We start from the raw sequence: 11,989 nt of genomic DNA on the forward strand, positions 1-11,989 counted from the left end.
CATCTGGTCCCTCCTCCGGTGGGGCCCCACCACCCAGGAAGAAGTAGGACAGCTGCTGCGGCCCCAGAACGAGGCGCAGCTCCTTCCACCGCGAAGGCTAACGGCTTTGCTTCGTGCACATTGGGGAAGCTACTGAACCACACGGCTTTTTCTGAAAATACATTTTTAATGCTCGGGTCTCTTGGTGTGCTGAGCGGTCATCCCATGTGGGGCCGGAGCGTGGGTGGCACCAGCCTTTTGGAACTCGCACCGGGGACGGCTGGGCACCTGGCGCACGAGCCCCTCCTCGTTGACCAGCGTGTGCCCCTCGCAGCTGTGCCCTTCGCGGCTGTTGATTAACACGGCCGCGCGCAGCGCCGACTTGACAGCAGTCTCCACCCAGCCGTGCGGGTAGGCCGTGTGCTCACCGGCGAAGTAGATGCGGCCGTAGGGGACTGACCAGTCGTAGTCCTGCCCGTCGTCCCCTCCGTCTTGCCAGGGCGTCGGCGGCTGCACCACGAAGCCGCCCTGGCTGTGTGGGTCCTCGGCCCAGCGTTTGATTGTGCCGCTGCCGTCCCAGAGCCGGTACACGATCGTCCCGTGCAGCGCCGCCACGTCGTCGAGCGCCACGCGCATCGCCTCCTCCTGGCTCAGGCCGGCGAAGGCGGTGGCCGCGTCCGACCACGTGTACGAAGCCAGAAGCAGCGCGCCCTCTCCCGGCGGCGGGTAGAATATCACGCGCGACGGGCGGGCGGTGTTCGAGTGGCCGCCCTCGATGTGCTCGTCGTGCCAAAAGGGCCGGCGGAAGCTCAGGAACACCTTGGTGGCCGGCACGTAGTGCAGCGCGCGCAGCGCCTCCTGCCCCCTGCGCGTCAGCGGCGGCGAGAAGGCGATGCGCTGTAGCGCCGGCCCGCTCGCGGTGAGCAGCACCACATCCGCGGTCATGGCCTTCAGACTCCGGGCCCCGCGCGAGCTCGCGACGTGCACGCGCACATCGTGCGCCCCCTGCGTTATCGCCACGACAGGCGCGTGCAGCAACACTGGCCCCGACAGCGAGCTCAGCAGCGCGCGCGGCAGCAGGTCCCAGCCGCCCACGATGCGGCTGTACCTGCGGGCAGGGCGAAAGCGTGATCCGGGAGCTCGGGCACTGCCCTGCCTCGTGGGCTCCTCCCCGCGGGCCCCGCCCTGGGCACTCCCCGGTACCCATCCTAGTTTTCACCTGCCGGGTCCCCTCTTATCCTGCCCCTTCTCGCGGGCCCCGCCCATTCATCTACCCTTGACCTCGCCAGTCCCTGACATCACCCGGAGGACCAGGGAGCAGAGAATGTGCGACCCGGGAACCCCGTCTCTTCTCTGAGCCACACCTTTTTCCGGGAACATTCTTATCCAGTTCCTCCGGAGGAACCGTGACGAGAGGGCGCGTGTGGCCAGACCCGAGCTCCGCGTCTCTCCGCCCTCCGTGCCCCTTCCCGCACCTGTGCGTCCGGCTCCTTTCCCGCCAGTCCCGCCCCACCCAACGCCAACAGCTCCGCCCACTCCGTTTCTCGCTCGCATTGGCCCTCGTCGGCCCCGCCCTGCCCACTGGCCCCGCCTCTCACCGGAGCCGGTCGCTGAGGCAGCTGTGGGCCCTTAGGGCCTCCGCGAAGCTGAGATAGAAGAAGCCGTCCTTGGCCATCACGTCTCCCAGGAGCCGAACGGCCGGCTGGCTCAAGTTCCCCTCCCCGAGGAGGTATTCCTGGGGGATGGGTGCGCGCCTGGGTCAGGACCCAAGCGTCCTGCACCTGGCTGTTCTGTCCCCGCTCCCATGGGGGGTCCCTCCCAGGCTGAGCCTCCTGGTTCCGTGACAGGACCGTGAGCTTATTAGTACGGTTCTCTGAAGCTTAGCCATCCAGAGGAAGGACGCAAGCCCAGAGAGGGGGCCGTGTGCCGCCTCGGGCCAGGCAGGAGGGCCGTGGCAGGCCTGGAGTCCGGGACTCCTGCCTTCTGACTCCAGGGCTAAAGCCCACGGGTGCCCTCCTTGTTTCTGTTTCTCAGACGGCGACGCCAAGGCCCCCACTCACCAGGAGCGTGTGCCTTTCAAACTTCTTCATTGCCTTTCTGCAGCCCAGTTTCTTGAGATCTTTGAGGGCCTGTGGTGGAACAAGGGGACAGTGCTGAGCTCCAGGGGCAGGACTGCAGAGGGCAGACTTGGGGTCCAAACCTGGGTTCTCCTCCCGCACCTGCCCATGACCAGCCATTTACCATTCTCGCTCAAGTCAGCATGGTCCTTGTCCGTGCTGTGCCCTCGGCCTTGCCCTCCACTCTGGGAAGTTCTTCCCAAGTTGTTAATGCCCCTCATCTCCCAGCCTTCATCCCACCCTGACAGTGTCACACTCAGCCCTATTGGGTACTGTTGGCCTGCACTTGTCCTAGTCTGTGAATTAGTGCAGGCAGGTATCATGTCTGTTTTAGTCAATGCTGTATCCTCCTGGTGCTTAGTGATTGTCACCTGCATCACTGGGGGCACAGACAGAAGCAGAGTCCCTTCTGCCCCCTGTCAGCCCTGAGGGGTTATTCACTGGATCCTCCCCTGCCCACAGCCCTCCTGTGGCTCCCCAGGGCCCGGGGCCCCTCAGTCACCATCTGACAGCAGCTGTCGTTCTGCAGCACTATGTGCAGTGCCCAGACCACTTTCGGGCCCCCCCGACACCTGCGCCGCACCACTGCACTCGTTCCCCTGCCTTGTCTTTGCCTGAAACATGAGTGGCCATCCTTTACTGCGCTGTTCAAGTCTCTTCCCTTCCTGGGAACCTCACAGCCCCATCTGATGTTAGCCTTCTTCTCTGTCCACGTGGCTTTCCCCTGTGGCTGGGGAACTCCTCAAAGCATGTGCTCCTTTGCTCACTCACTCATCATTCACCTTGCGTCTCCCTAGGCTCCCTGGACTGGTCAGTGCCAGGGCACAGAAATGGCCTGCACTCAGTGCCCACCCTGGTCCAGGAGGGGAGCCAGACAGGAGCTCCCAGAGGAGGCCAAGGCTGGCTCCTCCCTGAGGGCACCAGTGAAGGCTTCCTGGAGGAGGGGACGTTGGACCTGGTTCTTGGGGGATTAGTAGGGTTCCCTGGGTGGGAAAGGGAAAAGGCCTGCCAGGCGGGGCAGGAAGCAAGAGCAAGGGCATGGGTGCAGGATGGTGAAGGAGCATTGTGGGTACGAAGGAGTGCAGGGCTGGGGTGTTTGGCCACTCCGAAGGCTTTGGAGGATAACAAACACTTCTTGGAGGAGAGATGAGGCTAGAGGGGTGAGAGAAACCAGACCACTCAGGGCTTGACCCTGAGGCTAAGGCGCTGGGGAGCCATAGGGGGCTGTGAGCAGGGGCTGGAACAGGGTGAAAAGCCTGAGCCAGAGCAGGGCCCGTGGGGACAGAGAGGTGGGAACACTGCAGGAGAGTCAGGGGGCAGGAGGGATGGGGCTGGGGACTGACTGGTGGTGGAAGGGACAGGGAGGGAGCTAGGACAGCACCTGAGGGTCTGTCTGCCTTGTGACTAGGGTGGGGGTGATGGGGCCATCGTGAGATGGGGGAACCCGGGAGTATGTGTGGGGTTAAGGGAAGATGCTGAGCTCGGTGGGAGCCAGAGGGTCCTGGGGTATGACCCGGGGAGGGGGGACATGGACAAAAGTCTGGGTACCCCAAGATGGATGGGGAAAACATCAGGTCGAAGACCAAAGTTTAAGCCAAAGGCCTTCGTAGAATCTGAGGCTGTCCGGACAGCGTGCGTGAGAAGCGGATCAGAGACCGAGGGCAGAGGGGTGTGGGGGACGGGCCGCAGGGCTCCCGAGGCTGCCTACCTGGTTGAGAGCCATCTGATAGATTTCTTCGGGCGAGTGGCCCTTCTCCCTGGGGCGCAGCTTGTAGCCCAGCTTCTCTGGCATCTTCTCCACCACATAGTTGCGCAGCTTCAGGTTGTTGACCTCTACCCACGTGTTCTCATCATACTGAGTGAATTTGGTCAGGTTGAGTCCCAGACTCTTGCAGAGCTCGTGGAGGATCCTGAAGGAGCCGGGAGAGGCTGCTGAGGGTCAGGCGGGGGCGGGGGCAGGGCTGGGAGGAGTTGGGGCCCCCTTTCCGGAGCGGCGGACTCCAGAGCCAGGGGAACGGAGTGGGCGTCGGGGCTAGAGTCGGGTGGGAGGGCGGGTCACTGGAGCTGGGGCCGGGAATGAGAGGAGAGAGAGGCTGGAAGGCTGAAGGTGTACGGGTTTCGGATGGTGTTTGGAGCCCCGGCAGGCTTTCGTTGGGGCTGAAGTGGGAATGAGGACAGAGCTTGGGTCGGGTGAGGGCTTGCGATGCGGAGGAGACAAGGTTGGGAGGGCAGAACTGGAACTCTGGCTGGACACGGAGCTCTGAGCACCTCAGGGACACAGAGGTGGGGCTAGGGGAGGCTTCGGTGCCCACAGGGCTGCCTGGCCAGGCCTCACCTGTGCGAGCTGGGCATGCGCATGGCTCCCAGCTCCCCAATCCAGCCTGTCTTCCGGTCCCGGTAGGTGAGGATGCGGCCTCCGATCCTGTTGTCTGCCTCCAGGATGGTGACCTGAGGGATGGGGGTGGGGAGCACCAAGCAGGGCCCTTCAGCTCCTCCCACTGACTCCCCCCATCCCCACCCTGTGCCAGCACCCAGCTTCCATCCCCACAGCAGCCCAGACCTAGACTAGAGAAGGACGCCCTTCTACATGAAAAAGCCAGAGGAGCTGGTGGGAGAACAGATGTCCTAGCAAGCACGTACAATATGCAGTTTCCCAGCTGCAGCAGGACGACTGCAAGCCAGATTGCAGAGGAACTTCCCAGCCTAGGGAGTGGGGGGGGGGGGCGGGGGGCAGATTTCCTCCGTGCACAGTGCACAGAAGTCCTGGCCCAGCCCATTCTCCTTCTCGGCTTTCAGTGAGAGGGGCAGTGGTTAGACCTCAGGCAGTGTTCCTTGAGTGGAGTTACCATGGCCACCAGCACAAATTCCCCTCCGGGAGGTTGGAGGACTTTCAGAGGGACTTCCCTCAGGAATGAGAGAGAGTGGGGCAGGGAAGGTCAAAGGTCTCTCAGCCTCCCCTCCAGTTTCAGTCCTCAGACCAAGCGGGAAAGCACAGCTCCTCTCTCCACCTCCTACCAGCCCCTCAACAGGGACGTGGCCAGGCCCCTAACACCCGGGATTCCCAGCCTGCAGCACAAAAGACTCCAGGTAGACTGCAAGCAGCACTTCTCACCTTGTGTCCGGCATCACTGAGCACCTTGGCAGCTACCAGCCCAGCCACACCGGCACCAACCACAATCACCCTCTGGGGCTTTGAGGTTCGATTGAGGCCCAAGGTCACAACCTTGAGCAGCACCTCATAGTCAGGATCATGCATACATTTCTCAAAGGGATCCTGGCTATGGGAAGTCTTCCAGTCCAGGGAGGCCACCAGGCTGAAGAAGATGGAGATCAGGACAAGCAAGTACCGGGCTGGAGGGAGGAGGACGGGATCAGTGGGAAGGTCAGTAGGTACGTGTGGGGAGAGTGGGCTCCGTCCCCCCCCCCCCCCCCGTCCCTGTGCCCCCCTCTCCTGCTTACTTACCCGACGAGGCCATAACTCTCTGCGGGAGATGGTGTCTAGTTTGGAGGGGAAGCAAGGGCCACTGTGACAGGGGCCTGGGTCCCACTCCAGGCCCCGTCCCTAAGGCCACCCGTCTCTGGAGCCTCAGGCCTCCATCTACCCCTTCTAGCAGTCTCCTGTTCTGTGCTCACCTATCTGCCCCCGTCCCCGTCCCTGCCCTCCTTGTCCTTCTCTTCTCTGTTCCCCTCTCCTCTGCCCTTTCTCCCTGTGTCTATTTCTGTGGGTCCCAGTTTCCTGGCAGCCTCCCCTCTACCTTGGGCTCTCTGTGGACAGCAGTACCACCCTCTCTCTCCTGTTGCTTCCAAAGGTCTGCCCTGGCCCCCTTCTTGGTCCTTAAACAATGAGCTGAGCCCCGCCCTCCCCTCCCTTTGAGAAATCGGCAGTGGGGGAAATGAAACTACTTTCCTGGGTTGCAGGGTCAGGTGCTTAGAATTTAGTGGAGGCTGGAGGGGGTGGGCGTTGGGGAAAGGGGGTTGAGAGGAAGCAAATCAGTCTATTTTCTTCCTCTTGCCCCAAATAGTTCTGGGGCGGTTGGAAGGCCGGAAATAAATGCTCAGGTAACCATGCTAAGGGTGCCTGGTCTCAGGGTCCCTGTGTCTGCCCTCCTCTGTGCTCTGTCTCCTTAATTGCTGGGGCGGGGGTGGGGGGGCGGTGTCTGGCCTTGGGGCCGCATGTTCCCTGTGATAGTCTGAGTCTGTCCCTGTGTCTAGTTGTCGCTGTGCCCTGAAGGGCCCTTGCTGGCTCCACTCCCCTCCCACATGGCTGCTCTGAGCCTCCGTCTTCCCCTCCGTGAAATGGACTCAGTAGTGGGACTTGCAGGCAACAGCACAGTGGTCAGAGGCATGGGCTCGGGGCCAGCCTGCCTGGGTCCTGAGCCTGGTGCCTGCCTGTGTGGTTCTGGTCTCCAGCTGTCAAGTGGGGGCCGTGAATCCAGGTCAGGCCTTGTGAACAAGCGCCTGGGTCAATACTACAACTTGCTCCTTAGAAATTGCCAGCTGCTGTCACCGTGGGGGCGCTGGCAGGGGTTCAGGGAATGACCCCCCCACCCCCACCCCTGCTCCCCAGCCCTGCACAAGTCGCAGCCCAGGATGTGTGCTCACCCTTCCCATCCCTACATTGAGAACCACTGTGGCTCTCCGCTCACACTAGGGTGCTGGGGGCTCAGCAAAAAGGCCACTGGCGCTTCCGCCTCTCTGCCTTTGGCCTTAGCCTTCTCCACCTGTCTGTGGGGTGCTTTTTCCCTGAGGGGGGCAGGCAGTCAGAACAAGAGGACCCAGCCTCAAGGGGTCCCCACTCGTGGCAGCAGGGGTCCCTCGGCCCTTCGGACTTTAGCCAAGAGGACACGTGGTGGGTCCCCTGAAATGGGTGGAGGTAGAGAGGCAATTTCAGGGGGTTTTCTTGGGGTGGGGGGAGAAGGCACCAGACAGCTGGTGGCAGATCCTCTCCAGCAACAAGATGGGAAAATCCAAACAGTACATCAAAGAGGGATGTGGTTTGGTGGAGGGTGGGGGTTGGAGGGGGTATATCTGAGTGAGTCAGTAAACATATGATGCAGGGGCCTGGGAGGCAGCAGCCAAGCAGGAAACACAATCAGCTGGACAGAGCCTTGGGCCTTGAGGCCAAATGCCAAGAAAGCAAAGGGGACAGTCAGCAAAAACGACGGAGACGGTCCCCACGGTGAGCGCGCACTAAGGTGGTCCTGTGCTCAGTGCTTCGTGCTCACTGTGGACCTCACAGAGCTGTTCTTGGCAGAGGAGGGATCTGACAGATGGACAGGGGGCAGGTGGGGGAGGAGGACCCCAGGACTCACCCCAGGCCTCAGCGTGGGAAGGCCTTCCCATCACAGACCCTGCCTCCTTCCTTCATGGAGACACGAGTTGAGCACACCGCCTGGTTTCTCCTCTAATCCCAGACACCTTGTGTCAGAGGGGGAGCCCGGCCTGCAGAGCTGGGGGTCCGGCTGGCCCCTCCCCGGAGGCCCATCTGTGCTACTTCCCCATGGCAATGTCACGAGCAGGAGTAACATGGACGCAGAAAGGGGTGGAGGCCGCAGGGCTGTGGAACTCCTGCACTGGTCTCGGCAAGCCGTGTCGGTCCCCAGATCAGTTTGGAGGGCCCTGCCGGGGTCCGAGTAGACCCCCTGGTCTCTCCACCACAGGATTGCGCTTAAAAATCCCCTGGCTCTGGGCACGCCCCGAGCTCACCTCCTGGACTCTACAACAAAAGTGGGGTGCTGACCTCACCCAAGGGGCTCAGCAGGACAGGGAAAGGAAGGGAGAGGAACCCAACTCATGAGGCCACCCAGGACTGGAAACCAGCAGCGCCTGAGGGAGCAGGGGCCCTACTAGGGCCAGGCCTGATTCATGTTGCTACCTATAACATGACTGGTACCACGTGCCAGACATGCTTCACTTCATTTACTCCGGGAACAATTCTGACAAGGTGGGTTTAGCTGTCCCCATCTCACGGTGGAGAAAACCGAGGCCCAGAGAAGTCACCAGCTAAGAAGTAGCAGAACCTGGGTGTGATCCCAGCAGCCTGGCTCCAGTCCCATGTTCTTAAGCACTTTTTTCACCAGCAGAAAGCTCAGGCTTGCGAACTAGGGAGGGGGCCAGGGCAGGGTCTCTCTGCCTCGGCACTGTTGACATTGGGGGCCATCTTGGTGGGGACCATCCTGTGCATCGTAGGATGCCGAACAGCCTCACTGGCCTTTACCCTCTAGATGCCAGCAGCACCCGGCCCTCAAAGTGTGACAAAAGACACTGTCTCCAGGCATTGTCAATCATTCTCCGGGGAAGGGGACGCAAAATCACCCTGGCTAAGAACCACTAGGGCTAGGCTTAGGTTGATGTTGAACAGAACTCCCACAGGTGGCCAGATATGGTGCAGGACGGGGACCTGGGTATGGGGGCAGGAAAAGAAATAGTGGCAGCCACACAGATGTGCAGGGGAGAGGGCTAGTGCCTACATATATCGCTTTCCCAGAGTCAGTTCAAAGACCACGAGTGGTTGGTACTAAAACTTTCCCCAAGTCTCAGAAGAGGGCAGGGCCTTGCCCAGGGGATGTCCAGGGCCCCAGGTGGAAGTCAGGGCTCCGGGCCTGGATCGGGGAGGGGTACAGAGAGCAGAGGACAGACTTACCAGAGGCCCTTGATCTATGGCCTGACTCCTGGACAGAGTCCCCCTTCCTACGGAGCCCTCCTGCCCCTCCTTCCCCAGTTTTCCAGAATCCCTGGGCCCCATGGGGGCGGGCACTCACTGCACAGCTGGCTCTGGGGGGCCCTCTCAGTGCCCATGGCCTTTCTGGTTAGCCCGGGACAGAAGTCATCTTCGGGCGTGTGCGGAAACGGGGTGAATGATGGTGGCTTTGTCCTGATTCCTGTTAGATTAAAGGTGCCAGGGTCCTGGTGTGAAGTCAGAACAGTGGTGAGGCTGTGGAGAGCAGGTCCTCCTTTCTCAAAAGCTTTTCATTATGGAAATTTCAAACATATGTAACAACAGAGAGACTGGGATGCCGAACTCAAGTGCATCCGTCGCCTCCTAGCCCATCTTGTTTCATTCACATTTTCTCTTTCCTCCTCGGATTATTGTACAGCAAATACCAGACATCTTATATTTTGTAGGTAAATACTTCAGGATGCTTCTCGAAAACAGGGGTCTGCAAACTTTTTCTGTAAATATGTGGGGCTTTTTGGCCCACACCATCTCTGTCTTGCCTACTCAATTCTGCCCTCCAAGTAGCCACAGCACGTATAAATGAATTGGTTGTGGCTGTGTTCCAATAAAAATTTATTTACAAAATCAGGAAGTGGAACTGTAGTTTGCCAACCAACTTCTGCTCTAAAAATATATATGAACTCATTTGCTTTAAAAAACCAAAAACCAAAAACCAAAACTACAGGGGTACCTGGGTGGCTCAGTCACTTAAATATCCATCCGAGTCTTGGTTTTGGCTCAGGTCACGATCTCACGGTTCATGAGTTTTGAGCCCTGCATCAAGCTCTACACTGACAGTGTGGAGCCTGCTTGGGATTCTCTCCCTCTCTCTCTGCCCCTCCCCCCCTTGTGCTATCTCTGTCTCTCAAAATAAACTTAAAAAAATAAATAAAAATGCCATTAAACCAAAGTCCGCATTTCCCTGATTGTCTCAAAAAATTAACAGTTGGAAAAAAAAAAAAAGAAGAAAAAAAAAATTAACAGTCGGTTTGAATCAAAACTCAAGACAGGGCCCACTTGGCATTTGAGTGATGCTGAGGGTCTTTGTCAATGAGCGAGTATTACTTTCAGGTTGGTGGATTTGGTGTCTGTGTCCTTGGAACCAAGGGGCTTAATGGGACCCCACAGCCCCAGGCCAGGTCTGAACCTGGCACCGCAGCGCACCAGGTCTGGTTTCTGCCTCGGGGAAATCTTGGGAGGTCATGGATGCGACCAGGACGGTGTCTGCCTGTGAAGTGTGTGTGTGCACCAGGTGAGTCACTGGCATTTGAAGTGATCGGTGCCAACGTGTGAGGACTCTAGGGCAGGCACAGGGGCAGCGTGGCCGAGTCAAGCCTGGCTAAGGGCTGGCTTCTGAGGCTGAGGGATTTTGTTCCCGGAAGTTCTGCAGAACACTGCTGCCCGGAGAGTCTGAGGGCAGGCTTTTTAGGCACCCAAGTGATTTCAAGGTTGATCGAAAACTTGGGAGCAGTGGTGTGCTGGGGCTGGCTCATACCAGTGCACGAGAGCGGATGGTTTCATTTTTAGGGTCTTTTTCTCGGTTTGGTTCTGCAAGCCATTCTTTAAAAAAAAAAAAAAAAAAAAAATTCTGATCAATCTCCTGAAACACAGATTTACTCAAAACTCATTTCTTCCCAATCACCAGATTACATTTTACTATTCTGTATATTCTTGGGGTGAATTCACTGTATCCAGATAGTGCATGTCAATTTCCCAAATTCATGCTCAGTGACGTCATGTTCAGTGACCTCAAGTCGATAGCTTGAAATCAGCCCCGGTGGGAGTATTTCCACCATGGGATCAACAACCGGTACCCCATGAGGGCTCTCCCCTTCTCTGGTGAGCCAGCTATTCAACATTTACCAGCACACCACTGCTTGGGAGTCCTTGGTTTCAACCTCCCCTAGAAGATCAAGGGTGCTGTTTGGGGACATCTGATCCTTCTGACGCCAAGCTGTGGCTGACAGGAAGAGGCATGATCCCGGGGAAGGTGCTGGGCCATAGAGAGGCAGTCGTTTGAAAGGGTTTCTTTGAGCTTAATAGAAAGCCATAGCCACAAATCTAATTGCCACTCTTATCCCTGTAGGGGGAGAAGAAACGCAGGTATAGCTTATGGAGAGATTCACCTTTAAAAGCCACTGATTCCAAATTTAGTCACCACATTGGCTGTCTTCGTACTAATTAATGAAGAGGAACCTTAAGCAGAGGCCATTTGTCTGCACTGGCAAAGAAGCGCATCTGTTTTCTTCCTGGAAAGGGAAATGGCAATTACAATGAAGTCATCATCTGCAGGGTGGTACCCAGTCAGCTGCTGAATCTGTTGCAATCTCAGGGACCCCTCCCTGACTCCCCCAGGAAGCCTGTTGGGGCCGCTTTCCCTGTGGCACCAGAACACTGTAGCCAGCCCTCCCACATGGCCATCGTCCTGATTTTGAACTGTGTTTGAGTGGGTTGCCCAAGATCCCTTGGGGAACAGGAAGAAAATAGATGGAACTTCAATGTTTTCATTAAAAAAAAAAAAAAAAAAATACAGCTCTGGGGCACCTGCATAGCTCAGTCAGTTAAGCGTCTTGACTTCAGCTAAGGTATTGATCTCACAGTTTGTAAGTTTGAGCCCCACATTGGGTTCTGGACTGACAGCTCAGAGCCTGGAGCTGCTTCAGATTCTGTGTCCCCCCCCCCCTGCCCCTCCCCCCCTTGGGGCCTGTCTCTCTCAAAAATACATTAAAAAATTTTTTTATCTAAAAAAAAAATTAAAAAATACAGCTATATGAAAGCAATTAAGTTTTATGAGCGTTTAATATGCAAAACAGGCAAATGATATACATTTGAAATGCAAGCTCAGGGGAAATCTTAGCACGACTGTCTGGCCCCTGCCAGCAACCTGTGTGTGGGCAGAAACACCATCCCATTTTTGTGACCCCGATGCCAGGCCAGCTATTTAGCAGGTGCTCCAAAAATGGGTGTTGAATGAATAAATGTGTATAAAATACGAACTACTTCCTACTTTCTAGGGGGACTTGAGGCTGCCCCATCCCACCTCCCCCTTCAGGGAGAGGGGGTCAGATACGGGTCGCAGAGGCTCTGAAGGCCAACTTCCCAGGAAGGTGGTGGGGAGCTTTTAGAGAGAATCAAGTGGTTTAGTCTGGGGGCTCCCTTCTCCCTCTGCTGTGGC

General features: G+C 57.8%; 1 protein-coding gene across 7 annotated transcripts in view; it reads right to left on the reverse strand.

Annotated features, from left to right (window-relative positions):
• Positions 1 to 146: 146 nt before the first annotated feature.
• IL4I1 (interleukin 4 induced 1) overlaps positions 147 to 11,989 on the reverse strand; it is a 36,641-nt gene continuing 24,798 nt past the window's right edge. For 2 of the 7 annotated variants that reach the window (XM_040457823.1, XM_040457821.1), the window contains exons 2-9: positions 10,941 to 11,063; positions 8,858 to 9,002; positions 5,209 to 5,447; positions 4,432 to 4,544; positions 3,805 to 4,006; positions 2,040 to 2,108; positions 1,578 to 1,714; positions 147 to 1,087 (exon numbers count right to left, since the gene is read on the reverse strand). In XM_040457823.1, the coding sequence (XP_040313757.1) occupies positions 166 to 1,087; positions 1,578 to 1,714; positions 2,040 to 2,108; positions 3,805 to 4,006; positions 4,432 to 4,544; positions 5,209 to 5,447; positions 8,858 to 8,894 (1,719 nt within the window). In that variant the 5' untranslated portion in view covers positions 8,895 to 9,002; positions 10,941 to 11,063 and the 3' untranslated portion in view covers positions 147 to 165. Of the gene's footprint in view, positions 1,088 to 1,577; positions 1,715 to 2,039; positions 2,109 to 3,804; positions 4,007 to 4,431; positions 4,545 to 5,208; positions 5,448 to 5,559; positions 5,595 to 5,851; positions 5,916 to 7,408; positions 7,444 to 8,857; positions 9,031 to 10,940; positions 11,064 to 11,989 lie in introns of those variants that run through there. The other 5 variants (XM_040457825.1, XM_040457824.1, XM_040457822.1 and 2 more) reach the window with 5 other exon arrangements.

This window comes from Herpailurus yagouaroundi, unplaced genomic scaffold (genome assembly GCF_014898765.1).
Source record: "Herpailurus yagouaroundi ecotype Mexico unplaced genomic scaffold, PumYag 220, whole genome shotgun sequence".
Taxonomy (NCBI): Eukaryota; Metazoa; Chordata; class Mammalia; order Carnivora; family Felidae; genus Herpailurus; species Herpailurus yagouaroundi.